The following is a 26685-nucleotide window of genomic DNA, read 5'->3' as shown; positions in this document are numbered from 1 at the left end:
TCATCCTTGGCTATCCTTCCCCTCTGGTTATAGTCATCAGATCCTTCCTGTACCTGGCTATTCTTCCCCTCCTTTTCATTCAGACATCAGATCCTCCTTGTGCTTGGCTTTTCTTCCCCTCCTCTGGACTCAGACATCAGATCCTCCTTGTGCTTGGCTATCCTTCCCCTCCACTGGACTCAGACAGCAGACTCTCATTGTATCTGGCTATCCTTGCCCTTCTCTGGATTCAGACATCAGATCCTCCTAGGCTATCCTTGCTCTCCTTTGGATTCAGATCCTCATTGCCTTCCTTTGGATTCAGATCCTCATTGCCTTCCTTTGAGTTCAGACTTTAGATCCTCATTGCCTTCGTTTGGATTCAGACATCAGATCCTCCTTTCCTTACTTTGGATTCAGACATCAGATCCTCCTTTCCTCACTTTGGAATCAGACATTAGATCCTCTCCCAGCTCAGGATCCGGACATCGGAGCAGTCGTCTTCCCTCTGCTTCCTCCTCCTGGTCCTCCTGCGGAGCCTCCGGCTGCATTAACCCTCCCACCGCCGAGGATCCACTTCCTTCGGCAGCTGCATAGAGGAATGAATCAGAGGCGGCATTGAACGCGTTAACAGGCGCCAGCCGTGGCTTAAAGGGCGCTCCGTCCTGATGGCAGCAGTGCAGAGGCACTTGTCAGGTTGATTATATCTCGGTCGGGTTTTCTCCTACAGGGGGGTGCTCCATGCTTGGAATGTGAGATGTCCTGTCTGCAACCTTGAGGACTGATTCCCCGGAGTGTGCAGGAGCAGAGAGAGGGGGAGAGAGAGAGGGGGGGAGAGAGAGAGAGGGATGGCATTTCCCTGCCACTGACTTTGCTGGAGAAAGAAGGGAGATGTGCTGCTGATGGGTGGAGGGGGATGGGGGCTCTGTCATGTGAAGGGAGTGTCCAGCCAGGAGCTGTCAAACTTTCCACCTGCAGCCCCAAGCTCAGGCAGGGACTTGGTGTGGGACCAGTGACTGAGGACTGGGGGGTCAGCAGTAGCACTAGCAGCATCAGCAGCAGCATCGCTCCTCCACTGAGCCTGGGCTCATGCATCATGCACAGCTTGCCTATCCTCAGCCAATACCTCTCACCGTGTGTGCACTCAGCCAGGCTGCTCTCCAGCACATAGCAGCACCATAAAGACGATCCTCAGCAACACATTGCGCAGCCAGGGTATCCTCTGCTGGAATGTCCATCTCCTCTGCACGCTGGACTTCCTGAATACTGCGCTGGCATTGACAATTGGCACATCAGACCTCACACCAGTTCAGGGGCCACCGACTCCATCCAACTGCCCTATCACACAATGAAGCTGATCATTACATTAAACACCCGACTCAGGTGCCAGACAAAGCGTGTCTAGGTGAGAGTCAGCAGCTTTGGGCTGCAGAGCTTACACTTCCAGAGCTCATCTGTGGTCGGATGCTACCTTCACAACCCCAACCTGTCCACCTATGGGGCGCCTAGGGACTAGGTAGACTGTAACTTTAATGACAGTTGTTGCTGTGATCACTTCTACCTGTAGTCTTATGCAAGAACACATTATCCTGGATTTTTTTTTTTGTGTTTTTAAGCAGCTTTATGCACATAAACGATAGTAACTTACGGTTCTTCCCAAGGAGGGCAAGGCAGGCTTTTCAGTCGGGAAAATAGGAATATACTGCGATTTTGCACAAAGACATTATCTGTTCTGATCTTCGCTATTATTACCTCTAGTTGCGGGGGTTTCACCACGCCCCCGCGGATCCTTCCACTGGAATTATTTGGAATTGGTTTTGTTAACTCTGCAGAGGAAGGTCGGGGAGCCGGAACGGTGTTCAGAGCTTGAGAAGAAACATGGAGCCGTGTGATGGGAGAACTCTGTTGGCCAGGGTTTCTTTCTTCCTTCCCTTGCTCTCCAAGTTCTTAGTCGGCTCCACTCACTTTTCTGACAACCAAGGTAAGGAATCACAGTAATGGTATTGGACTGGAGGTTAATATTTGTAGGTAAAGTTGAATATCCAGGGAATATCTGATTCCCTCTTGGGGCATCAGGAAGGATTTTTTTCCCCTGCTGAAGCAAATTGGATTATGCTTTGCTGGGATTTTTTTTTTTTTTTGCCTTCCTCTGGATCAACTTTGTGTATGGGATTGTGTATATAGGATTGTTATATTTTTTTATTTTTCCTTTTTATTGGATGAATTAACTAAATGAACTTGTGTCTTTTTACAACTAGACTATGTAACTATGCTAGACATGGTGGCCTCTGTTTAGTAGCCAACTTCTGAGCACACTTTCATTAGCACATGTTCCATACTACAGTATATGGCCATTGGCCAATATAGAGTTTACTATACTTCCAAAATGTACACTTTCCTTAGCTATACTCATGTGCCCAGCCAAGGAAAAAGGCAAGATGTCAATGTGTATACCCATGGAGGAGCCAACCACTATTTTGTTGTAGAAGCCAAACTTGGCTCTTCAGTAGAAATGTTGATGGGCTGTCAGGGGTGGACTGAAAACTAATGGGGCCCCCGGGCAATAGAAGATTATGGGGCCCCCAGGCGGCCACCACGCGAGAAGGCAGTGCATAGGCAGGGCAGCTAAAAGCTCAGGATTTTCACATTAAAAGCATGTCGGTTTTGGATATATCAGGGACAGATGTAAAAAAAACACAGATTTTTACATACTGTCCCTGGTTTTATTGAGACTGGCAACCCTGATGGGGCCCCCCAGTGGCATGGGGCCCTCGGGCAGTGCCCGAGAGTCCCAATGGTCAGTCCGCCCCTGTGGGCTGTATTTATGGAAGGGGCTGCAACAACACATGAAATAAATGGTAATTTTATAGAAATCTATTGATTCTAAGAAATAGCTGTATCAGTAAAACACTAACAGAGTTTGTCTCTTGTGGTCTTATTTGCTGCTGGCAAGAGTTAAGCATGTATTAAGTATGTGGGATTCCCTGCAGGTGGTGGAATCCTCTGTTGAAGCTTATTACAATGAATATTATTGACTTTCTAGGTCCATATGCTACGACTTCCAGGATAAGATGTACAGAGCTTGCAGAGTCAATACAATTTTCTATTTTATTCTTACAGCTTGATATCATGCTGTAGTAGACTGTCTCATAGATTTAAAAGAGGCAAAGGTTAGTCTTGATGTCTCATGTGGATACGAGGGCGTCCGGCATGTACACAGCTCATAAAGAGTCATTCATCTTTTATGTAAGTTATATGGATAGACACCACTTTACAGTGGCTGAAGGTATTGTAAATTCTACAGTCATTACAGATAACATAAATTCTTATCCTAGGCAGTACTTTAATATTATCCTACAGTCTATCTATCTATCTATCTATCTATCTATCTATCTGTCTGTCTGTCTGTCTGTCTGTCTATCTATCTGTCTTGTATATATAATATTATATAACATCGTCTGTAAGTTTAGTAGATTTCATCAGTCCTAGTTTAGTCTATTGACTCACTTGACTATCTATCTATCTATCTATCTATCTATCTATCTATCTATCTATCTATCTATCTATCTATCTATCTATCTATTTATCTATCTATCAATCTATCTGTCTGTCTGTCTGTCTGTCTATCTATCACGCTATCTATCTATCTATCTATCTATCTATCTATCTATCTATCTATCTATCTATAATATTATTTAACATCGTCTGTAAGTTTAGTAGATTTCTTCAGTCCTAGTTTAGTCTATTGACTCACTTGACTAATTATCTATCTATCTATCTATCTATCTATCTATCTATCTATCTATCTATCTATTTTTCTTTCTTTCTTTCTTTCTTTCTTTCTTTCTTTCTTTCTTTCTTTCTTTCTTTCTTTCTTTCTTTCTTTCTTTCTATCTATCTATCTGTCTATCTGTCTTGTATATATAATATTATATAACATCGTCTGTAAGTTTAGTAGATTTCATCAGTCCTAGTTTAGTCTATTGACTCACTTGACTATCTATCTATCTATCTATCTATCTATCTATCTATCTATCTATCTATCTATCTATCTATCTATCTATCTATCTAACTAACTATCTAACTATCTATCTATCTATCTATCTATCTATAATATTATTTAACATCGTCTGTAAATTTAGTAGATTTCTTCAGTCCTAGTTTAGTCTATTGACTCACTTGACTAATTTTCTTTCTTTCTTTCTTTCTTTCTTTCTTTCTTTCTTTCTTTCTTTCTTTCTTTCTTTCTTTCTTTCTTTCTTTCTTTCTTTCATTCTATCTATCTATCTATCTATCTATCTATCTATCTATCTATCTATCTATCTATCACTTTTTCTATCTATCACTTTTTCTATCTATCCATGTGTCTATTTATAATGTAGCTTTATTTTATAAAATTGTTGTGTGTGTGTGTGTGTTGCATACAACAAAGTACGCAAAGAAGTACACATGCAACGTGATCTTATATAAAGTACCTCTATTCTTTTTCAATTGTAGGCCTTCAGCATGTCTGCATTTGTTAATCTCAATACTGATCAGGTTTTTAGAGTAATGTGTATCAAAACTCATGTTGTAGTTAGAACACGGATTAAGTGTTATATTACATAACAGTCCCATCTCCTGTGTCTAACTCCACAATACATGGTGGTAAAGGGTTAACGTATATTTGAGAAAATAAAGTATTCAGGGTTTATACATATATTTACAACATGTATGAATACAAAAGGAAACGTGTCTGTGTTGATGTATGTATATATGTTTATTATGGTACAGAAGTGAAAGAATAAATGATTGCCCATAGGAATGGCAAATGACAGGTGTCATTTCTTAGTATATGTTTGAAAAGAAATGAATGTAGCTGCAGACAACATCTTTAATTTTACAGTTTATACGTTACTGTTAGTAAGGTACATGATCTATGTGACAGGTGTTAAATAGCCAATCCATTGGCTTATTGACCACCCGGCGTTATTGCACAGACTGCACATCCAGTGTAATTGCATGCATTACTTGTCTCTATTGTGACAATAACTTTGTTATTCCAGAATTCCTGATCTCGTTCCTATTTAGAAGAGTATGCTTGAAAGATGCAACCTTTTCCATGTATTAATTGGCTTGTTTATTTATTTACACTGAATATATAACTGAGTGTATAAAGAAAATTTACAGTATATTCAGGAGCTTTCATGTACATAACATTAGTTGCTGCAGTTCACATTGTTTAGTTACTATTTTGTGTAACTATTACCATAATAATCTGTAACATTAAGAGATGAAGTTGGTGCAGGATTACAAGGCCTATCATTGCCTAGCAGAGAGGACGATGAGAGGTGTGTGTCACCTTCTTGTATAAAGGACAGTATTCCTAGTAAATTTCAGTATTGTTTTTTTTTTTTCTGTAGATAAAAACATTTTTATTGACTTTAAAAAGAATTGACACCACTTTCCATGTATTATGTTCTACGTAGAGTGTGAAATGTTATATCTTACAAATATATACCATCAAGAATGGATTACATGCTCAGTAATTTGAAAACATCACTAGAAAATGATGGATTGATGCACAGAACAAGACATCCATAGTTAATCAATTTGGCAAAACACTATAAGCAGTACAATTCTACACCTAAACTGTAAAATTACTGAGTGTGTTACTTAAATACATGTGTCACCAGAGTATTATTTCAGTAAATATGTATCTGTCATGTACAGAAAACGTTAATAGCTTCTTTCTTCCTTTTTTTTTTTTTAAGTAACAATTTAGTATGCCCTGCCAATATATATATTTTTTAACCTGATACAGTATAGGTGTATTCCCTAAGGCTAGACAAGAATTGCTGATAATGTACAGAAGTGCAAATTGCCCTTTTCCTTCTCAGTACCAACTTACTTTTGTGTGATCAGGTAGTTATTAAAAAAAAATAATAGCTTTGCAAAAAAATAAAAAAATAAATAAAATACAAATAATATTAGGAAGTTACTATTATGTAACTAAGTAAAAGGAACAATGAAGATACGTCCCAGTCCATAGCAACCAATCAGAAATGTTGCCAAACTAAAGAAACTGCAGTAAACTGAAATTTGGGTGTCATGGGTTACGGCAGCTGGTACATAATCACTATTTCTCACACTACCTTAGTAAGGAAGCTTTTTATGCACAGTATTTGTTTACTGTAGGAGAGGTGTGTATAACATGGAATAAAGAATATCAACCCGCGTTATCCAAATTATCCACATTTCCTAAGGGCATCAATACCCATCTCTCCTCTTCAGTAATTTTGTCTTACTTCGGCTGTCCAGAGATAAGAAGATCCCATGTAAAGTGTTGTAACCCATTGAAGCATATCAGACTTCAGCCATCATTGCTCAGGAGTCAGAATAAGGAAAGTTGGTTGTTTATTGGTTGCTCTTAGTTCTGGAACTTTGCACATTGTTTTATGCATTGTATATGTTATACATGGTAACATGTGAAACCAATCAAGTAAATAATCTGATTGCCTAATCTACATTTAGGTATCATTGTTGTTTGATTGTGTTTATTACATGTTGATATACAGTATATCAGCAAATTATCCACATTCGGTTAACAAATGTTGTATTCGGTATCCAAACTTCAAGAGACCACTTATCAGTTTATCCGATGTGCTCTGGAGAAAAGGGTTGCTCATTTATGGCCAGCGTTGCTTTTATATGCCAAGTTAAACAGACCATTAAATTAACTCGAATTAAAAAAAAAAAACAGAAACTGTCTATTCAGATTTCATGCAACTCAACACAAATTCATTAGCAGCAGGTGTAATAGAGACAAGGTCCCAGACTAAAATAAAAATATATCTGTGACACACTTGTGTTTCTGAATGTACAATACAGACAGAATTCAGTTAAATCCATAGTAGTTTCAGTTGGGCAAATAAAAAAATAATAATCCCTTAAATTACAGCTTCCACATAAAACTAGGTTAGACTTTCCTCACTCTGATGTGATAGGAATCTCACTATTGTATTTTTTATTGTATTCAAGAAATAATCTGTCGGTCTAACCATGGTAGAGGCATTTTGCAAAACTGGTCTAATCATGTTATAAGCACGTTTGAAGAGGGTATAAGGCAGTGATGGCGAACCTTGGCACCCCAGATGTTTTGGAACTACATTTCCCATGATGCTCATGCATTCTGCAGTGTAGTTGAGCATCATGGGAAATGTGGTTCCAAAACATCTGGGGTGCCAGGGTTTGCCATCGCTGGTTTAAGGTGTACATATTGTACATTTTATGTTAGGATGGATTCTGGAGTGATATTCATTCATCTAATCTTTTCCTGAAACTATAGTAGATATTATCCAAAAGCGTGATGTGACTATCCTCTATTTTGTTTGCTGATTTGAATCATTGAAGGCAAATGGTGCCCATGCCCCTTTTTATGGAAACGGGTATTGGCTGACACAGTGAGGGAGACTTACTAAAACTGAAGAGAGCGAAATCTGGTGCAGCTGTGCATGGTAGCCAATCAGCTTCTAACTTTAGCTTGTTCAATTAGGCTTTGACAATAAAAACCTGGAAGCTGGTTACTATGCAGAGCTGCACCAGATTTTGCACGCTCCAGTTTCAGTAAATCTCTCCAACTGATCCGATGATTTCAATACTCTCGGAGTCAGTGATTGTTCTTAGCCAGAGACTTTTATATCTTGTATCTAAGTATTTAAGCTAGGGAGAGACATTTTCCTTCAACTATCTCTGTGTGTAATGACCAAACTGATTATAGGCTCTGCTGTAGTAAGATTATTCTTACTTTTTTTCAAAAATGATGCTGTCTACATCAAAAAACAATGAAGAGCATCTGCAAGAAGTGTGTTATGATTACATAGGGTATAGCTGCAGGCAGAGCAAAGAGGTCCATAGGGTTAGGGAACCCAACAGTCCATTTCTTACTTATACACCAGCTGTCTGCTCACACTATACACAAGATAAAGCAGTGTTTCCTTTCCTTTAAAGGAGGGGTAGGCAACCTCTGCTCTCCAGCTGTGGTGAAACTACAAATCCCATCATGCCTCTGCCTCTAGGAGTCATGCCTGTCATTGTCAGGGTCTTGCAATGTCTCATGGGACTTGTAGTTTCACCACAGCTGGAGTGCCAAGGTTGCCTATCTCTGCTTTAAGGTATCTCCTGGATGAGTTATGGATATCTAGAAAAAGTGTAATTATCGTTCATTTTCAGAGAAGCAAATTTTTTAGGGAAATACACATTTTTTGGGTTTACCTTTTCCTTAAACAAATGCAATTTTACTGGAGTCTGCTAAAGTGACCAATTATTTTTTACTGGTTGTCATCTAAAGTAACCAATTGTTATTTTGGAAAATGAAACAAGAAATTTGATTGGTAACTTTGGACAATAATGATAGTTTATTTTAATTTTTGAATTGCTCCCTACATTTTGATTAATGAGAAATGATAGGGCCACTGACTTTAGTTACATATCCAAACTTTAGTCATTCACCCCTGTCTTATAAAGTATGATTAAATCTTTATTCACAAAATTTTTCACGATTTGGAGTTTCTTCATGAAAAAAAAACAACATAGATGGACATTTTATGCATTTGCGCATTTGTTATTTATTTTTTTCCTTGTTTTTTTCCCCCTCACTGTGTAATAAGATGGGCATTCTCGCACAGGTGTGCCATTGATCGAAAAGTGATATATTAATGTGACATTGTTCTCAAACATGTAATGCATCAACATGATTTTTTTTTTCATGTTGTGGTTTCATGTTGCCGTATATCAGCGTGCAGAACTAATTAGGGAGAGAGTACGTCTGAGCAGAGATGCTGTGACAGGTGTGGTATCTCTACAGATGCGTCCTCAGATAGGAATTTGATTTAATACCATGCTCACAATGGAGATTTTTTAAAACAAAAGTAAAATCAATACAAAAATAAGCTTTATTAAATGCTGACATTTAGCACCATATATCTTGAATGTCAGAATGTCAAAAAGTAAGTAATATTTGACTTTTCAATGACTGCAGGCTGATATCCTCAAAATTAATACTTTAATATTCCTTACATTTTTTAAAGGTTACAGATCAATGTTGTTTCAAACTCACATTGAGTGAAAAATATACAGACACGCATAAACACCATATATCTGTTTAATAATAAAGGTAGTATGGTTCATGGCTGCTGATATAAAGTTAGAACTCTGAACTAAAGCAGCTAAAATGTACCACACTTATACAAAACACTGTAATAAAAATAAATGATGTAGAGTTCTATACATTCATGTGCTATTGAAGGGTTTTAGAGCAGTTGAAAGTCAAACATACAGCTATTACAATAGATTTACTATAGCAGAAGAGAATTCTCAAATTTCACTGTTAAAGAAGTGTTAACTTAAAGTGCATCTAAATCCAAGAAGAAAAATGTAATGTATTACAGCTTACCAGCCCCTATACATGGTAGTTGCATTTGTTTTCTTTCAGTTTTTTCCCCCCTTTATTTTCACCCGTTAATCTTGCCAGCAACACACTTCCTGTTCTTTGGTGGAAATGCTCATTCATTGTACTGTATCTATGGAGGAGCAGTATTTTCGCCCCTAGGAAAGAAGTATGTTAGGGCTGTTGGGCTAATAGAACTGATAAAAAGCCCAATGGCAAACTGAAGGAGCTTGCTTGACAGGCTGACAATGCTTCTGCTAATTGCGAGGTAGTGGCTTAGCATTGTTGACTTGCAACGAAAAGTGCTGTTAAGATCTACATGTAAGATTCTTTGAAACAGATTCACAAAAAACGCTATTTTGAAAACTGTGTTCAGGGAGACATGATGCCAAACAACACTAAATTAATAGATTTTAGGTGTCACTGTGACCCAGGATGGGCCCCCCCCCCGCACCCCCCATAGCAACGCCACTGTCTATACACTTTAAAGCACCTGTGACGTATAGGATGATGAAGCATTAATCAAATCAGCTTTGTTTTTAATTAAAATAATAATAAAAAAAAAATACAGAATAATGTGAAAAATTGCTCCAAATATCTTAAAAAAAATAATAAATTCTGCAGTCATATGACTGCAATAATTACCAGCTCATTGCTCTTGAGAAGGGTGGGGGTTTTGTCGTAGCTGCAGAATCCGGTTAGTGATTGTGATGTAGCTGTCAATTATAACTTTTGATAGTTTGGCGCCAAACAGGAGCCACTTTCTATTCTATATCTCTGCAGTGCAGGATTTGGGGAGTGTAAGCTTATGATGTTAATGGGATTGATGATCCCAGTACAGAGAAGAGAACCCTCAACCTGACAATGCTAATACAGGGTTTATGGCTGTGGTTGGTATTGACCTGATAAGATAGGTAATGGGAAGCTGGCACAGTCACCGGGGTATTTAGTCTGTATAACCAACTATATAAAAAAAAAAATACTGAAATATTAGCTGAGAAAGAGAAGTGTATTAAGAGCATTATTTATTTATTTTTAGCTTTGCTTACACTTTAAATCAAAGCTACAGCCATAGGGTACCCATAAATCTAAACATAGTCTTAAGCCTCGTACACACGACCGAGAAACTCGACGGGCGAAACACATCGTTTTGCTCGTCGAGTTTCTTGTTAGGCTGTCGAGGATGCCAAATTTCCCCATTCCCGTCGAGGAAAAAGAAGACATGCTTTATTTTTGGCTCGACGAGATCCTCGACAGTTTCCTCATCGAAAAGTGTACACACGACCGGTTTCCTCGGCAAAAAAAAACAGCAAGTTTCTTGCTGGTTTTTGCAGAGAAACTCGGTCGTGTGTACGAGGCCTGACTTCTACACGTATCATTTAGCACACAACTTCACCTGTACATGTAAAATAACAGCAGCACTCTATAGCAGTCTATACTGTTATACTTTACAGTGTCCACCGTTCCTCTTCCTGGGCATGAAGTTTAAGAAAACAAAATCTGCACACGCACACATTGAATAAGCACATACATAGACATACATACATACACATACATTAGACTAATGACCGAGAAGGCATCATCCTGTCACCTGAAAATCTAAAGTCTTTGTTTTGGCATCTTGCCGGTGCCAAGAATGTGCAGAGGGACACGTCCAGTAGACCCCCTTGAATTTTGACATACTGAGCTAAAACAAAAACAGATCTGTAATTAGCGGAGCATGGCAAGGTACTTGAGTATAATTCCATTTAAGGGATAAAGATCTGCTTTAAATTATCCATGTGCAAGCAAAAACCCAGTTGTGTTAGTTCCCTTTTATATGAATAGGTATTAAAAATGAACACAGTTTCAATATATTCACCAGGTGATAACGTGCATTTTGTAGTAAAGTGTATCTTCATGCTGAAAATAAACGTTCCTTTTCGTCATCTCTACCTCCCCCCCTACATAAAATTGCCCCTTTTTAGTTTGTTTACCTTTTTTTATTTTACACGCTCCCGCCACCCCCTATCCCCCACCCTCCATTTTTATTTTGGCGAAAATTACGTAACATACTCCAATTCCTCTTTAACATAGATATGTTTTGCAAGACAGTAAACATTCCCATTGAGAGTTGAGTTATTTAGCAAAAGTAGTAATTTTCCATCTAAATTTCAGTTTTTGCTTACTTTATATAGCCAAGCAGGCACATGGAACCTTTGTAATAAGACTGAAAACTGAACGGCATATTGCTCTTCATACCTGGGTGATTCAATGCTTTCAATGTCAGGAGCCATAAAATGATGGTTTCTATACAGCAAAGTCCTTCATTGAACTGTAAGGAAGCATGTGTCTACAAACAAATACAAAGAGGAGAGCAATTGTAGAAAGCGGGAATCGCCTGAGAACACCTCATATGACCTCTACCAGCCAGTTGTAAGCAAGCTTTTAGTCATGATACATGGGGATTTATAAAGATGTTTTGTTTGGAAAAACTTTACACAAATGATTTAGAGGTCTCTTGGATGAGATGGTAGGCACACAACGCATAAATAATATCTATCACTTTGCCTATTTAGGTCAAGCTGACAGGTTCTCTTTAACCCATTTACACTGTCAGGAGTTGGCACTTTATATGAGCCATGATGCCTGGAGCTGGTGGTTGTCTGATATCTTTGGGAACCTCCATAGCTCCCAGTCATCAGTAGTTGACTGGGGGCTATTGGTGACAGCTTGGTCACAATTACAGGGGCACCAGAACAAGACAGCGATGCATATATGCGCTGGCTGGGCATTAAGGCCCACCCACCCGGCTCCCACATATATGCATAACACAGGGTTTGACAAATTTGCTTGGAATCTAGGAGCCAGCTAAAAAAGTTTGGAGTCAGAAAACGCGCCCCGTCCCGACGAGCTTGCGCGCAGAAGCGAACACATACGTGAGCAGCGCCCGCATATGTAAACGGTGTTCAAACCACACATGTGAGGTATCGCCACGATTGGTAGAGCGAGAGCAATAATTCTAGCCCTAGACCTCCTCTGTAACTCAAAACATGCAACCTGTAAAAAAAAAATGGGGATAACTTTACTGTTGTCTTATTTTTTAATTTAAAAAAGTGTAATTTTTTCCCAAAAAAGTGTGCTTGTAAGACCGCTGCGCAAATACGGCATGACAGAAAGTATTGCAACAATCGCCATTTTATTCTCTAGGGTGTTGGGATAAAAAATATATATAATGTTTGGGGGTTCTAATTAGAGGGAAGAAGATGGCAGTGAAAATAGTGATTTTGTTTTTAAAAAATTACATTAGAATTGCTGTTTAACTTGTAATGCTTAACTTGTAATACCAACGGCCACCCCCAGATGGCGCCAGCTTACAGCTTTTTTTTTTTTGCCCCCCTTCCAAGCCAAGTCGCCAGGACCCTATTTCTAGTCGCCATGGCGACTGGGATTTGTCGAGCCCTGGCATAACACTGTTGTAAAGGGACTAGGTGTCCTGGCCTGGGAGCCACACATGAATCAAGACCTGCTGTATGATAGTGAAGGACAGTCTCAGTCTGGAACCCTGCCAGGCCATGCCCTCATGGCCTGATGGGGGTCCAGGCTGAGACTGCCATTCACTATCATACATCAGGTCTTGACTTGATGTGCAGCTCCCGGGACACCTAGTCACTCTCTACCATTGCTTGGAGCATAGACGATCTCCCTCACAGTGGTGGGCACAGGACTTCATTCCCATACAGCCCGAGCAGCTCACACACATATCCTTGGTTCACACTGTTGTAAAGGGGTTATAAGAGAATTCCAGGTATTGATAATTTATACACAGTTACATTGATCCCGCTTGGACCAATGTAATTATGTATATACTATACCAGTAGGATCCCGCTAGAAATCACTGCAGTAGGCATCTCTACTTCTGTATAAATATATGTGAAAAATAGCAGTTAACACCACAGGTCTTGATACTAACCCAAAATATGGATAATGATATGCTTATGTGCAGCACTTAAAAACAAATACAAACAATAATAAATACATTCATATTTCATATTTAGAAAATGCCTTCATTTGCATGAATATAATATAGGACATGCTGGAGGTGATTTGTTAAAGAAATACAAGAAAAGGAATGTTCAGTTTGCAAAGGGAATATTATTAATAGGGGGAAACCTTGTTCGCTTTGATTACCCCATAATATACTAGAAAAAAAAGTCATTTTTTTTTATTTTTTTTTATTAACCAAGACCAGCCTTGGTTATTATACTGCGGCAAGGTGGCACAATCCTGAAAATCGTCGTAGGTGTACGTTGGCTCGGAGCAATCATTCCCCGCAGTGACAGAACGGAGATCTGCCTGTGTAAACAAAGCAGATCTCCGTTCTGACAGGGGAGATCACATAGATCCTGTCTTTCTGCTAAGCAGGAAGATGGATCTGTGTGTTTGCCCAGTCACACAGTTCCCCATACAGTTAGAAAACACCTGCAGGGAACACATTTAACCCCTGGATCGCCCCTGATGTTAACACCTTCCCTGCCAGTGTCATTAGTACAATAACAGTGAATATTTTCAGCACTGATTACTGTAATAATGCCACTGGTTCCCCAAAAAAATGTCAAAAATGTCAGTTTTTTTAAATCGATTAATCTACTAATTTTGATTATTAAAACGCACATACAGATCCAACTCCTTTTAGAAAGAGGATGATCTTCTTGCAGGCAGATTCCCAGTGCAGCTACCAATCACTGGAAAAATGGATAGCAGGATACAAAAAACACACAGAGGCAGCGCTCGATGGGAATAGCATTAAAACTTTTATAGTCTTGAAGTCGGTAACAAAATAAATATTGCACTGGAGATAAAATCAATGTAGCTACATAAACTGTAAAAATGGTGCGAGTAATACCAAACGGTAGCAAAAGTATGATACTGGTATAAAAATGTGTACAACGATACCACTGCTGAATCCAGATGAGGAGGGGTTAACATCAGTCCGTCAGCATGTAGATGTCCCGTGAAGGGAACTATCACAACTCCCAGTGGATGGTTGTAGAATCCCAGGTTGATTGAGGGAAGTGATAGAGGGAAGTGTAACAGCCCTTGCGTGTGGCAGATAGTAAGGTCCCGCCGGCATGGAGATATGAAGGCACAGCAAAGGAGCCCTTCAGATGGACACGGCAAGCCCCACTGGTATACGTGATGTCACCGGATCTCGAATGGAACTTCCTGAAGACCCGGGGAAGAGGTGAGTACTGATCAAAAGAATTTTGATCGATCAAAAAAATTTTACGATTAATCAAGAAATGAATAGTTTTTTTCCACAGCCCTAATATATATATATATATATATATATATATATATATATATATATATATATATATATATATATATATATATATATATATATATTATTCTTTTCTTTTTTTTTTTTTTTTTACAGGAGCCTGCAAAGTATTGTTTTTGTGATTAGTGGATTGCAGGTGCAATCTCAGGCTCCTGTAGACTCTTCCTTCAGCTCTGTGCTTGTACCCCCATAGAATGCTGGAGGAAGTATTTTTGGACTATGAGTGTGATAATCAGCACACTCATAGTCCATTGAGAACTACAAGTCTAGAAATTGTAGTTTTTTTGGTTCACAGATTTCTGAGAATGAATGAAATCCCATCCATGTACCAAGATAAAACACCTCCATCAGACCTGCAGGTCACACCAACAGATCAAAAGAGATGCGAGCATGCGATAAAATCTTCTGGAGGGAACCCTGCAGGAACCATGTAAAAGAAGGTCCTCAAACTACAGGAAGAGAAATATGTTGGTTTATCTGGGGAACTTAATGTTCACTTTGCAAAGGGAAGCCATGTTCACTTTGATTACCCAATCATGTACTAGAAAAAAAAAAAAAAAAATATTATTATTTATGTCCATCATACATGAATCGGTATTTAAAGTAAACACAACTGTACCTTATTCACCGACATTCATATTTCTTAGTGAATAGCCTCTCTTTCTTTTGTAAATCAACCCCACAATGTTTTAGAAGTACAAGTATTCTTTAAGACACAGCTAAATGTAAACGTAGGCAAAGGTTAGAGCCTCATTTGGTTTAATTGCTGACTCTGTTACATATTTTCTTTTATATATATTTGTAATACAGCATAATAGAGAAGGAGCACATAACATTTTGTTATTCATTTTGTATAAATTAGAGAACTGTAAGAATTAACCACTAGCGGTATATATGTATTGCCAATATTTTCCATGGGGCCCACTCACGTCTGCAACCTGGCCTGACTAAGCATCTATTCATGATGTGAAACATGTTAGCTTTTTTGTCCCCTATGTCCACTTTCTACCATTGATTGCAGCGTTGCATGAATTGTTGGATGTTATACAGCTTTGGATTTTATCCTTTGTTCATTTTGTTTCAATAAATCGCCTATCAGAGTGCGGCAGTCGAGGAACATTTATTTTTTCTACGAACCTGGCTTTCGTGTGTCAGGAAAAATGGCCCCTTACATTTCAATGGCACCTTACGAAAAACACCTAAAAAAAAAACCACATTAAAAAAGAAGGTGCTCAAACTACGGGAAGAGACGAATGGACGAAACTGATAAGAGGCATGGAGGAACTCAGCTATGAGGAGAGATTAGAGGAACTGAATTTATTCTCTCTTGAGAAGAGGAGAATAAGGGGGGATTTGATCAACATGTACAAATATATAAGGGGTCCATATAGTGAACTTGGTGTTGAGTTATTCACTTCACGGTCAACACAAAAGACAAGGGGGCACTCTTTACCTTTAGAGGAAAAAAGATTCCATCTCCAAATACGGAAAGGTTTCTTCACAGTAAGAGCTGTGAAAATGTGGAACAGAATCCCTCCAGAGGTGGTTCTGGTCAGCTCAGTAGATTGCTTTAAGAAATGTCTGGATACTTACCTAAATGTACATAATATAACTGGGTACTAACATTTATAGATAAAGTTGATCCAGGGAAAATCCTGCCTCTCAGGATTTTTTTCCCCTGCTGTAGCAAATTGGATCATGCTCTGCTGGGGTTTTCCGCCTTCCTCTTGATCAACTGTGGGTATAGAATTGGGTATATGGTATTGTATGATATTTTTTATGGTTGAACTGGATGGACTTGTGGACCTGACTAACTATGTAACTATGGACTGGTACCCTTGGTAGGTGAAAGTAATGCCACGTACACTCGATCGGTCAAACCGATGAGAATGGTCTGATGGACCGTTTTCATCAGACCAAACCGATTGTGTGTAGGCCCCATCGGTTATTTATCCATCGGTTAAAAAAATTCAATCTTGCTTTAAATTTAACCGATGGATACCTAACCGATAGAAAAAAACTATAGTTTGTATCACTGGTAATATGCCCTTATCAAGTAACGTTATTGTCATTCAGCTTGATTCATTAAAAAGGTGTTTTCATCTGCATATAATCCGGTGCACTCTGTTTTGTGTTTCTATTTTAACCTGATTAGTCCAAGAACTCTTTACATAGAGAAATTTAATGAAGTGCAAATATTATACAGCTAAATACAGCTTAAATATAAGTACTGATAATTATAAGGGTTGATGATGTTTGCGAAGAATGCCAGCATATAAACCAGAAGCAATCAGAGATTTGTATAAGTGTTTTTCTAACAGTCTTTAGGATTTTTTTTACATGATTGCGTCATCTGTGAGAGATATGTTAGTCCAGGATATAGATGCTGTCACTGTCTAAAGCTAGGTATAAATACAGTTTATTTTTTGTTCAACCAGTGAGTAGAATAAAAAAAAAAAAAACTGACAGATCACCACATCAACACAAGCCTGATCAGAATGAGATTTGTTATAATAAAGGAAAAAAGTGATTATAAAAAAAAAAAAAAAAAAAAAAAAAAAAAACAAGCCTGATCAATTGCTGGTTTTCCAGCAGGATCGTTCCATGGTTGAACAGAGGAGAGAAAAGAGTAAACAAATAGCGACAGTCTGCCGATTCCTGGCGAACTGTCCGACTTTCAGTATGTTTGTACCCTACTTAAAGTGACACTAAATTCTCATTTTATTTTTTTTGTTTGTTAAAAATAATAAACATGTCATACTTACCTTAAATGTGTAGTGGTTTTGCACAGAGCAGCCCAGATCCTCCTCCTCCGGGGTCCCTCCTTGGTGCTCCTGGCCCTTCCCTCCTGTTGAGTGCCCCCACAGCAAGCAGCTTGCTATGGGGGCTCCAGAGCTAAGCCACAGCTCCCTGTGTCCAATCAGACATGGAGCCGTGGCCTAGCCTCGCCTCAATTCTCTCCTTATTGGCTCACTGACTGATTGACAGCAGCAGAAGCCAATGGCGCTTCGCTGCTCTCTTAGCCAATGAGGAGGGAGAGTCCCGGGCAGCTGAGTCTCTTGTGCAACATCACTGGATCGAGATGGGCTCAGGTAAGTATTAGGGGGGCTGCTGCACACAGAAGTTTTTTTTTATCGTACTGCATAGAATGCATTAGGATAAAAAACCTGCTAAAGCAAACTTAAAATTATCAACTTTCAAGGAGATTTGGGAACCATGGTTTAAAGACTGCAGAAGCTCTACCATTGTTTAGACTCTTTATTATCGCACTAAGGATCCTCTTTCTCATTCTATTAATTTTCCGCAACGCTCACTCACCTATCTGCCTTAGATGGATATTCCCGAAATCCAGATATAATCACTATGCCTGCTATACATTATTCCACTATAACACACTATGTTCGGGAATTCACTGGATTCAATTTAACTCGGATCTCTTCGGCACTCTACTCTCTTACTCGCATGAACAGTGAACCCCAACTATTGCCCCAACCACCCTCCTGGAACACATACTCTAGTCCTTGCTGGACCCTTAAGGGCCCGACGTATGCTGTCCTACCCTTCCAGCCTCTGGTGAACTCTTCCTTTTGCACTCATTGACTAACTTTAAGCTGACATTTTCCTCCCCCCTTTCCCCGCTTCACTCCATTATATACCCTCCCACTGTTTTTTTCCTAGATTATTAGTAACTACATACGTCCAGTCATCAAAGGAATCTTTAGAATATATGCTGGTGATGTCCTGGTGGAGATCGGTTACAGTATGATCCCATATGGGGTGATCGGCCCATACTCCATCATGAGGCTCTTATGTTGATGCTGTTTTATTAACTGATTATTTCCTGTATACCTCTTATGTGACATAAGCTCATCATATGTTTTATACCTAGTGAAAATATTTTCCAATAAAAATTGAAAGTTAAAAATAAAAAATAAAAATAAAAAACCTACTGCTTTTACAACATTTTTAAGGCTTGATCACAAAGGGTGCCATCCTGGGGAGAAAACCAGATGAGGATGTTGTCAGGGGAGTACTCTGATCTCTACGAGAGCTAATTGATCCCTGAAAGTGTTTCATTTACACAATTCTTACAATGCATGCACTTAACAGGAAAGCCTACAGTATACTAGTTTCCCTTGAGTGGGTTTCCCAGGTTGTTTTAGGAGGTAGTTTTCTGCCTTCTGAGAATGCTAGTTGCCTGGCTTTCATACTGATCTCTAATTCTAAGGGCTGGTTCACAGCAGCCACATTAACACGGTCAATGGTGTGCACTATGGAGTACACATAGCGAACGTGCTGATTGCAGCATATCGGACGGTTACCTTTTTTATTTTATTGGTTTGTCAACTCATGTTTATTCAGCCTAGTGTGTTTCAACGCAGTGTAGTGTGTTGTGGTATGCTGCTGTGAAAAAAACACTGCATGTCCTGAACATAAATGACACAAAGCAATTTGCCTTGTCAATGCATTGCAACTGCTCTAGACAAGGCTGCCCAGTGCAGTCCGATGCATCTGATGTGAATGGGCCCTGAAACTTTCTGAGTCATTGACCTAGACCAAGTGAAGTCATTGAAGTTATATGACCTGACCTACCAGTTTGGGGTCAATAAATATTTAGAACACTTGATTAGCAGGATAAGACAGGCTAGAAGTTACAAGATGAAAAGTCAGCAGTGACAGACTCCACATATCGCCTAGCACAGGTTTCCTTTATGCATATGTGCACATTATAACCCATAGAGCAGAAAGATATAATACACAATTGACTATTAGTTTTTACATTTTTAATACATTTGCTTAGTGATAAGCAGTTGAAAATCAGATCTTTTGGAACCTTTTATTAAAGCGGGGGTTCACCCTAAAAAAAAATTTTTTTGACGGCCGGCTATGGCGCGTCACGCTTCACGAAAATAGCCGGAGTAGGACTCGGCGCTACGGGAGTAAACTGTGAGTACGGCGCAAAAAAAATAAAATAAAGGCATACTGTAGCTCACGCTACTATGCTGGATTTGATGGTAGAAACTTGGTTTTTAGGGTGAACCACCACTTTAAAAAGCCACCACCGGTTACATTTTGAGGCAGCAAAGCAGTGTATTTCCAAAACATGGAGCCCTGGAAAGGGAAAAACATTTTTATAGGCTGCCTTCTGTTCAAAGTGATCCTGGGCTGAAACTAAACACCAAATGTGCTTGCTGCGGACTACATCTACTCTTGTACTGCCCTTTCATTTATAGATTTAACTAATTAAAAAACAAAATCATAGTTACTGCTGGATGTGGCATAAAACCATCTTAAAGATTGAACTTTCAATTTATAAGCAGTCAGCATGATTTCTTAAACGCTTAAGGACCGCCACAAGCCTATTTACGTTGACAGAATGACACGGACAGGCATATGGGCGTACAGGTATGTCCCCTTTAAGATGCCGCCGTGTGGTCATGCGCACGCAGCCACCAGAGTGCTCGCAGGCTCAGTGAGCCCGACCGTGGGTCCCGCAGACTCGATCACCACGGGTATACCTGCGATCGTCTCACGGAGAGATAGAGCAGGGAGATGCTAATGTAAACAAGCATCTACCCGCTCTGCCTAGTGACAATGTCATGTCACACACAGCCCATCCCCCCTACAGTAAGAATCACTCACTAGGTCACACTTAAGCCCTACAGCGCCACCTAGTGGATAACCCCTTCACTGCCAGTGTCATTTTTACAGTTATCAGTGCATTTTTATAGTACTGATCGCTGTAAAAATGACAATGGTCCAAAATGTTGTCAAAAGTGTCCGATGTGTCTGTCATGATGACGCAGTCACAATAAAAATTGCCGATCGCCGCCACTACTAGTAAAAAAAAAATATTAATAAAAATGCCATAAAAATATCCCCTATTTTGTAGACGCTCTAACTTTTGCAAAAACCAATCAATAAATGCTTATTGTGATTTTTTTTTACCAAAAATATGAAGAAGAATTTTTTTTACCAAAAATATGAAGAAGAATACGTATCGGCCTAAACTGAGGATTTTTTTTTATATTTTTTGGGGATATTTATTATAGCAAAAAGTAAAAAATATTGAATATTTTTCAAAATTGTCGCTCTATTTTTGTTTATAGCGCAAAAAATAAAAATCACAGAGGTGATCACATACCACCAAAAGCAAGCTCTATTTGTGGAAAAAAAAAAGGATGTCAATTTTGTTTGGGAGCCACGTCACACGACCGTGCAATTGTCAGTTAAAGCGATGCAGTGCCGAACCGCAAAAAGTGGCCTGGTCTTTGACCAGTGAAATGGTCCGGGGCTGAAGTGGTTAATAGACAGTCTCGGGCTCATACACACAGGTGCAGAGGGCTGTACACCACCAATGAACAGAGGGGTTGATTTACTAAAACTGGAGAGTGCAAAATTTGGTGCAGCTGTGCATAGAAGCCAATCCGTTTCCATTTTTTTTTTTTTTCAAAGCTTAAAGTGGGAGTTCACCCAATTCGTTTTTTTTTTTCTCTTTTCCCCTTAGATGCATGCTCGTTTTGTCTAGGGGAATCGGCTAGTTGTTTTAAAATATGATCCGTACTTACCGTTTACGAGATGCATCTTCTCCGCAGCTTCCGGGTATGGGCTGCGGGACTGAGCATTCCTTCTTGATTGACAGTCTTCCGAGAGGCTTCCGACGGTCGCATCCATCGCGTCACTCGTAGCCGAAAGAAGCCGAACGTCGGTGCGGCTCTATACTGCGCCTGCGCACCGACGTTCGGCTTCTTTCGGAAAATCGTGACGTGATGGATGCGACCGTCGGAAGCCTCTCGGAAGACTGTCAATCAAGAAAGAACGCCCAGTCCCGCAGCCCATACCCGGAAGCGGCGGAGAAGATGCATCTCGTAAACGGTAAGTACAGATCATATTTTAAAACAACTAGCCGATTCCCCTAGACAAAACGAGCATTCATCTAAGGGGAAAATGTGTTCTCTATGGGTGAACCTCCGCTTTAATTGATAAAGATGAAGTTAGAAGCTGATTGGTTGCCATGCACAGCTGTACCAGATTTTGCACTCCAGTTTTAGTAAATCAAGCCCAGAGTACTCCTGTTTTCAGAAGACTGATGTTTTTGTACAGCCACAATCATGGTTGCACGCTTGTCTCCATCACATCTGAGCGGTTACTTGCTTATGGGGGCAGGTGAGTGGCGCAGGACACAAACTATCTACATCCAGGTTCTCTCATCTTTCCCCACTTAGATGTGTGGGGACATCTTTACAGCCATGAAAAAAGGTTACGCACATTTGTTGTGTTACTACACAGGCGGCTGCATGACTTTGAGGGATCTCTCTGATTTCCTGGCATCACATTCAGCAGCGTTTTTATCCCTTTGGGGGAATTTGCTACCATCGGCCCCGTATATACTTATGGCATTGTCGTTCTTTTGGGGTGAACTGTGCTCATTTCCTCCCCCTTTCCCTGCCATTTTATTATATTTTTCCTCTGCCTTATATATCTCCTCCCATGGGTTAACACTGTTTGTGTTTTATTACGGAGCTCTACTTTTGGATGGGATTACCTGACCCCTCAGCAGCCGCTTTATAATCATTTTATATTGCTTTTAGCTGTGAACCTGTGTTGTATAGTTTATTTTATTCAAATTCTCCTGAAGAAGTGCAAGGTGCGTAACATGTAGAACAAGATACTACTTCACTGCAATATAACCGTACTCTTGGCTATACCGATACTATACAGCAAATTCATTTGTTGTCAGATTCCATGTAGTGATAAGTCGGTTATATTTAGCTTTATATGGTCTTCATTGGTTCATGTTATCAATGTGCTTTTATATTTGATATGTCATATTCTCTAAATAAATTTATATTTTTGTAAACTTTTGTGTTGTCGTGCCTAAAAAGTCCAAACTCTTTACATTGAAATTCTCTTCTAATCTGTACAGCAATGTAGTGCAGAAACACCTGTGACTTGCAGGCGCATAAATATGCTGCTTTTGGTGAAGTATGGCCTTCTGCACCCAAGTGCATAAACCCATAACACCATCCTTAAAAAAAATATATATATATATATAGATATATATCTATATATCTATATATATATATAGATAGATAGATAGATATGTATTGTGTGCCTACCCAGAACTAACTACTTATTAGGTATTATAAAAATGAGATCTGGGAACAGAGCCACAAATATAAAATACATAATTTACTAATAAATATTACAAATAGACAAAAAGACAAAATATACAAATAAAATACTCTGAGGCCCCATCGATATAAAAATGATAAAAGTAATTTATAAAAATATATCCAGTCTTCCTCACAATTCACTCCATTCTGGAAACGGATCCCACAAAGGGCACATCAAATTGGGTCTAAAGCCTCGTACACACGTCCGAGGAACTCGACGGGCGAAACACATCGTTTTGCTCGTCGAGTTCCTTGTGAAGCCGCCGAGGATCTCGGCGAGCCAAATTTTCCCATTCCCGTCGAGAAATAAGAAGACATGCTTTCTTTTTGGCCCGACGAGATCCTCGACGGTTTCCTCGTCAAAGTGTACACACGACTGGTTTCCTCTGCAAAAAAAAAAAACACAGCAAGCTTCTTGCTGGTTTTTGCCGAGTAACTCGGTCGTGTGTACGAGGCCTGAGGCCCCATACACACGTCCGAGAAACTCGACGGGCAAAACACATCGTTTTGCTCGTCGAGTTCCTTGTGAAGCCGCCGAGGGTCTCGCGAGCCAAGTTTCCTCATTGACTAACGAGGAAATAGAGAACATGCTCTCTATTTGGCTCGACGAGTTCCTCGTCGGTTTCCTCGGCCAAAAGTGTACACACGACCGGGTTTCTCAGCAGAATACGGCTCCGATCGAGTTTCTGGCTGAATTCTGCCGAGAAACTCGGTCGTGTGTACGGGGCCTAATACGTATTATACATAATATACTGAGGACAATAAAATTGTGCTGTCTCAAGATAGTCCAGTCCAAAGCTATACTTTTTGCTGGGAAAGTTGCAGTGTACAGCCTTTAGAGAATATGTACACCCAACATTTCATGTTTCTGATACAGTATGTGCCTGCTGTACCATGTAGTTCTGCTGAGAACTCAGTTCTGCTTTCCTCCAATGATAAGACTTTCCTGACATGACACCCCCCCCTTCCCCCACACACACAGCTATTTACTGGGAAGACCAGTGTGATGCTGTTTCTCCTCCACTAGCTCTTTAACCGCTTAAGCCCCGGACCATTTTGGTGGTTAAAGACCAGGCCACTTTTTGGGATTCGGCACTGCGTCGCTTTAACTGACAATTGCGCGGTTGTGTGACATGGCTCCTAAACAAAATTGATTTTCTTTTTTTCCCACAAATAGAGCTTTCTTTTGGTGGTATTTGATCACCGCTGAGATTTTATTTTCTGAGCTATAAACAAAAAAAAGAGCGACAATTTTTTTTTTTTTTTATATTTTTTACATTTTGCTATAATAAATATCCCCAAAAATATAAAAAAAAATGTTTTTGTAAAAATGACACTAGTAGTGAAGGGGTTAACCACTATGTGGCGCTGCAGGGGTTAAGTGATCCCTAGAAAGTGATTCTTACTGTTAGGGGACGTGGCTACACGTGACACGTCACTGATGACCGTTCCCGATCATGGGCAACGGTCATCAGTGACATGTCACTAGGCAGAATAGGGGAATGCCTTGTTTACAAAGGCATTCCCCCCTTCTGCTCTTGCCAACTGCAATCGCGGGACTACTGGGAACATCGAGTTCCTGCGACCCGTGGCCGCACTCGAGAGGCACGCGGCGGGCGGGCGTGCACGCGCCTGCTGGGAGACAGATTCAAATGGACGTACCTGTACGCCAATCTGCCTGCCCGTGACATTCTGTCGACGTAAATAGGCGTGCGGTGGTCGGCAAGTGGTTAAGCTCCTCATTCAGCTGGTATGTGACCATTTGTAAAAAAGAAAAAAAAGAAAAAATTGCTTTTTTATTTGTATACACAAATGTTTTTTTACTGCCATTTCTATTTTAAATTGAATAGGTTGTTTTGCAAGGTGAGGAATCACATATCCTAACACATCCCCATTGCCAAAACAGAGATAAATCCCAAATACTCCTAGTAAATTCAATGTGTGGCCTTGTGATATGGATTACCAGCATGAAATGTCAGTATTGTGCTATTAAATAGGACACCACTGGCCACAAGATCTTCCACATTCTCTTACCATAGGTGAATAAACCTCAAGTTGCCAAATCACAGCGCCTATGCAGGTAGTTCCATGTAAAGCCATACACCAAAGGATTAGGAATCGTTCACAATGGATCAATCAGTTCACTGAGCTGAATGCACAGATGTCTACAAACTTCGTATAATTGCCACAACAAAGTACCGCAGTTCATGTGATAGCATTATATCTTTCAGAAAATGTTGTGTGACAGTAGGAGGTTGTCACTTAAATCTATAGACACAGCCACTTAGAGATCAGATAGACGCCTTGAAAGTTAAGAGAGCTAACAAGTTATTTTTCACAAATGTGTGATATGCATAATATGTATATATACTATATATATATATATATATATATATATATACACAGTATCTCACAAAAGTGAGTACACCCCTCACATTTTTGTAAATATTTTATTATATCTTTTCATGAGACAACACTGAAGAAATGACACTTTGCTACAAAGTAAAGTAGTGAGTGTACAGCTTGTATAACAGTGTAAATTTGCTGTCCCCTTAAAATAACTCAACACACAGTCATTAATTTCTAAACCGCTGGCGACAAAAGTAAGTACACCCCTAATTGAAAATATCCAAATTGGGCCCAAAGTGTCAATATTTTGTGTGGCCACCATGGAAGAAAATGCCTTGCTGACGTCAGAGGTCAGAGGAGAACGTACAGACTGGTTCGAGATGATATAAAGGCAACAGTAACTCGAATAACCACTCGTTACAACCAAGGAATGCAGAATACCATCTCTGAACACACAACATATCGAACCTTGAAGCAGATGAGCTACAGCAGCGTAAGACCACACCGGGGTGCCACTCCTGTCAGCTAAGAACAGGAAACTGAGGGCCAGATTCACAGCTGAGATACGACGGAGTATCTCAGATACTCTGTCGTATCTCTCAGAGTATCTATGCAACTGATTCATAGAATCAGTTACGCATAGATATCCCTTAGATCCGACATGTGTAATTGTTTTACACTGTTGGATCTTAGGATGCAATACCGCGGCCGCCGCTGGGGGGAGTTTGCGTCGTAAACCAGCGTCGGGTATGCAAATTAGGAGTTACGGCGATCCACGACGGATTTTCGCGTTCGCTACGTCGCCGCTAGTCTAGTTTACCGTCGCAAAGTTAGTCGTTATTTTACCTGCCCTAACTTTGCACAGCAATCGTATTGCTGTATAAAGTATGGCCGTTGTTGCCGCGTCGAGATTTAAAAATTAACGTCGTTTGCGTAAGCCGTCCGGGAATACGGAATTACGATACGCGCGTCGCCGTTCGAAAAAATAACGTCACTGCGTGCAAAGCACGGCGGGAATTCCGAAACGGAGCATGCGCAGTAGGTCCGGCGCGGGAGCGAGCCTAATTTAAATGGCACACGCCCATTTGAATTGGCCCCCCTTGCGCCGGAGGTTTTCATCGCAAATGCTTGGTGAATCAGGCACTTGCGATGAAAACTTGCGGCGGTGTAACGTATCTACGATACGTTACGCCGCCGCTCACCTACGTGAATCTGGCCCTGAGTCTCCAATTTACACAGGCCCACCAAAATTAGACAATAGATTATTGGAAAAACATTGCCTGTTCCGATGAGTCTCAATTTCAGCTATGCAATAAAGAAGTAAGGCAGTTCTCAAGGCAAAAGGTGGTCCAACTCGGTACTAGCAAGGTGTAATTAATAAAGTAGCCAGTTAGTATATACTGTGTGTATATATATATATATATATATAT

At 39.9% G+C, this 26685-nt stretch overlaps 1 protein-coding gene across 1 annotated transcript in view; it reads left to right on the top strand.

The window, feature by feature from the left end:
- Positions 1–854: 854 nt before the first annotated feature.
- LOC120928350 (ephrin type-A receptor 6-like) overlaps positions 855–26685 on the top strand; it is a 566085-nt gene continuing 540254 nt past the window's right edge. Inside the window, exon 1 of the mRNA XM_040339448.1 lies at positions 855–1960. Coding sequence (XP_040195382.1) covers positions 1858–1960 — 103 coding nt within the window. The 5' untranslated portion in view covers positions 855–1857. The remainder of the gene's footprint in view (positions 1961–26685) is intronic.

This window comes from Rana temporaria, chromosome 2, assembly GCF_905171775.1.
Source record: "Rana temporaria chromosome 2, aRanTem1.1, whole genome shotgun sequence".
Lineage (NCBI taxonomy): Eukaryota > Metazoa > Chordata > Amphibia > Anura > Ranidae > Rana > Rana temporaria.
The sequence above is the reverse complement of the archived record's forward strand: the minus strand, read 5'-3'. Positions and strand labels throughout refer to the sequence as shown.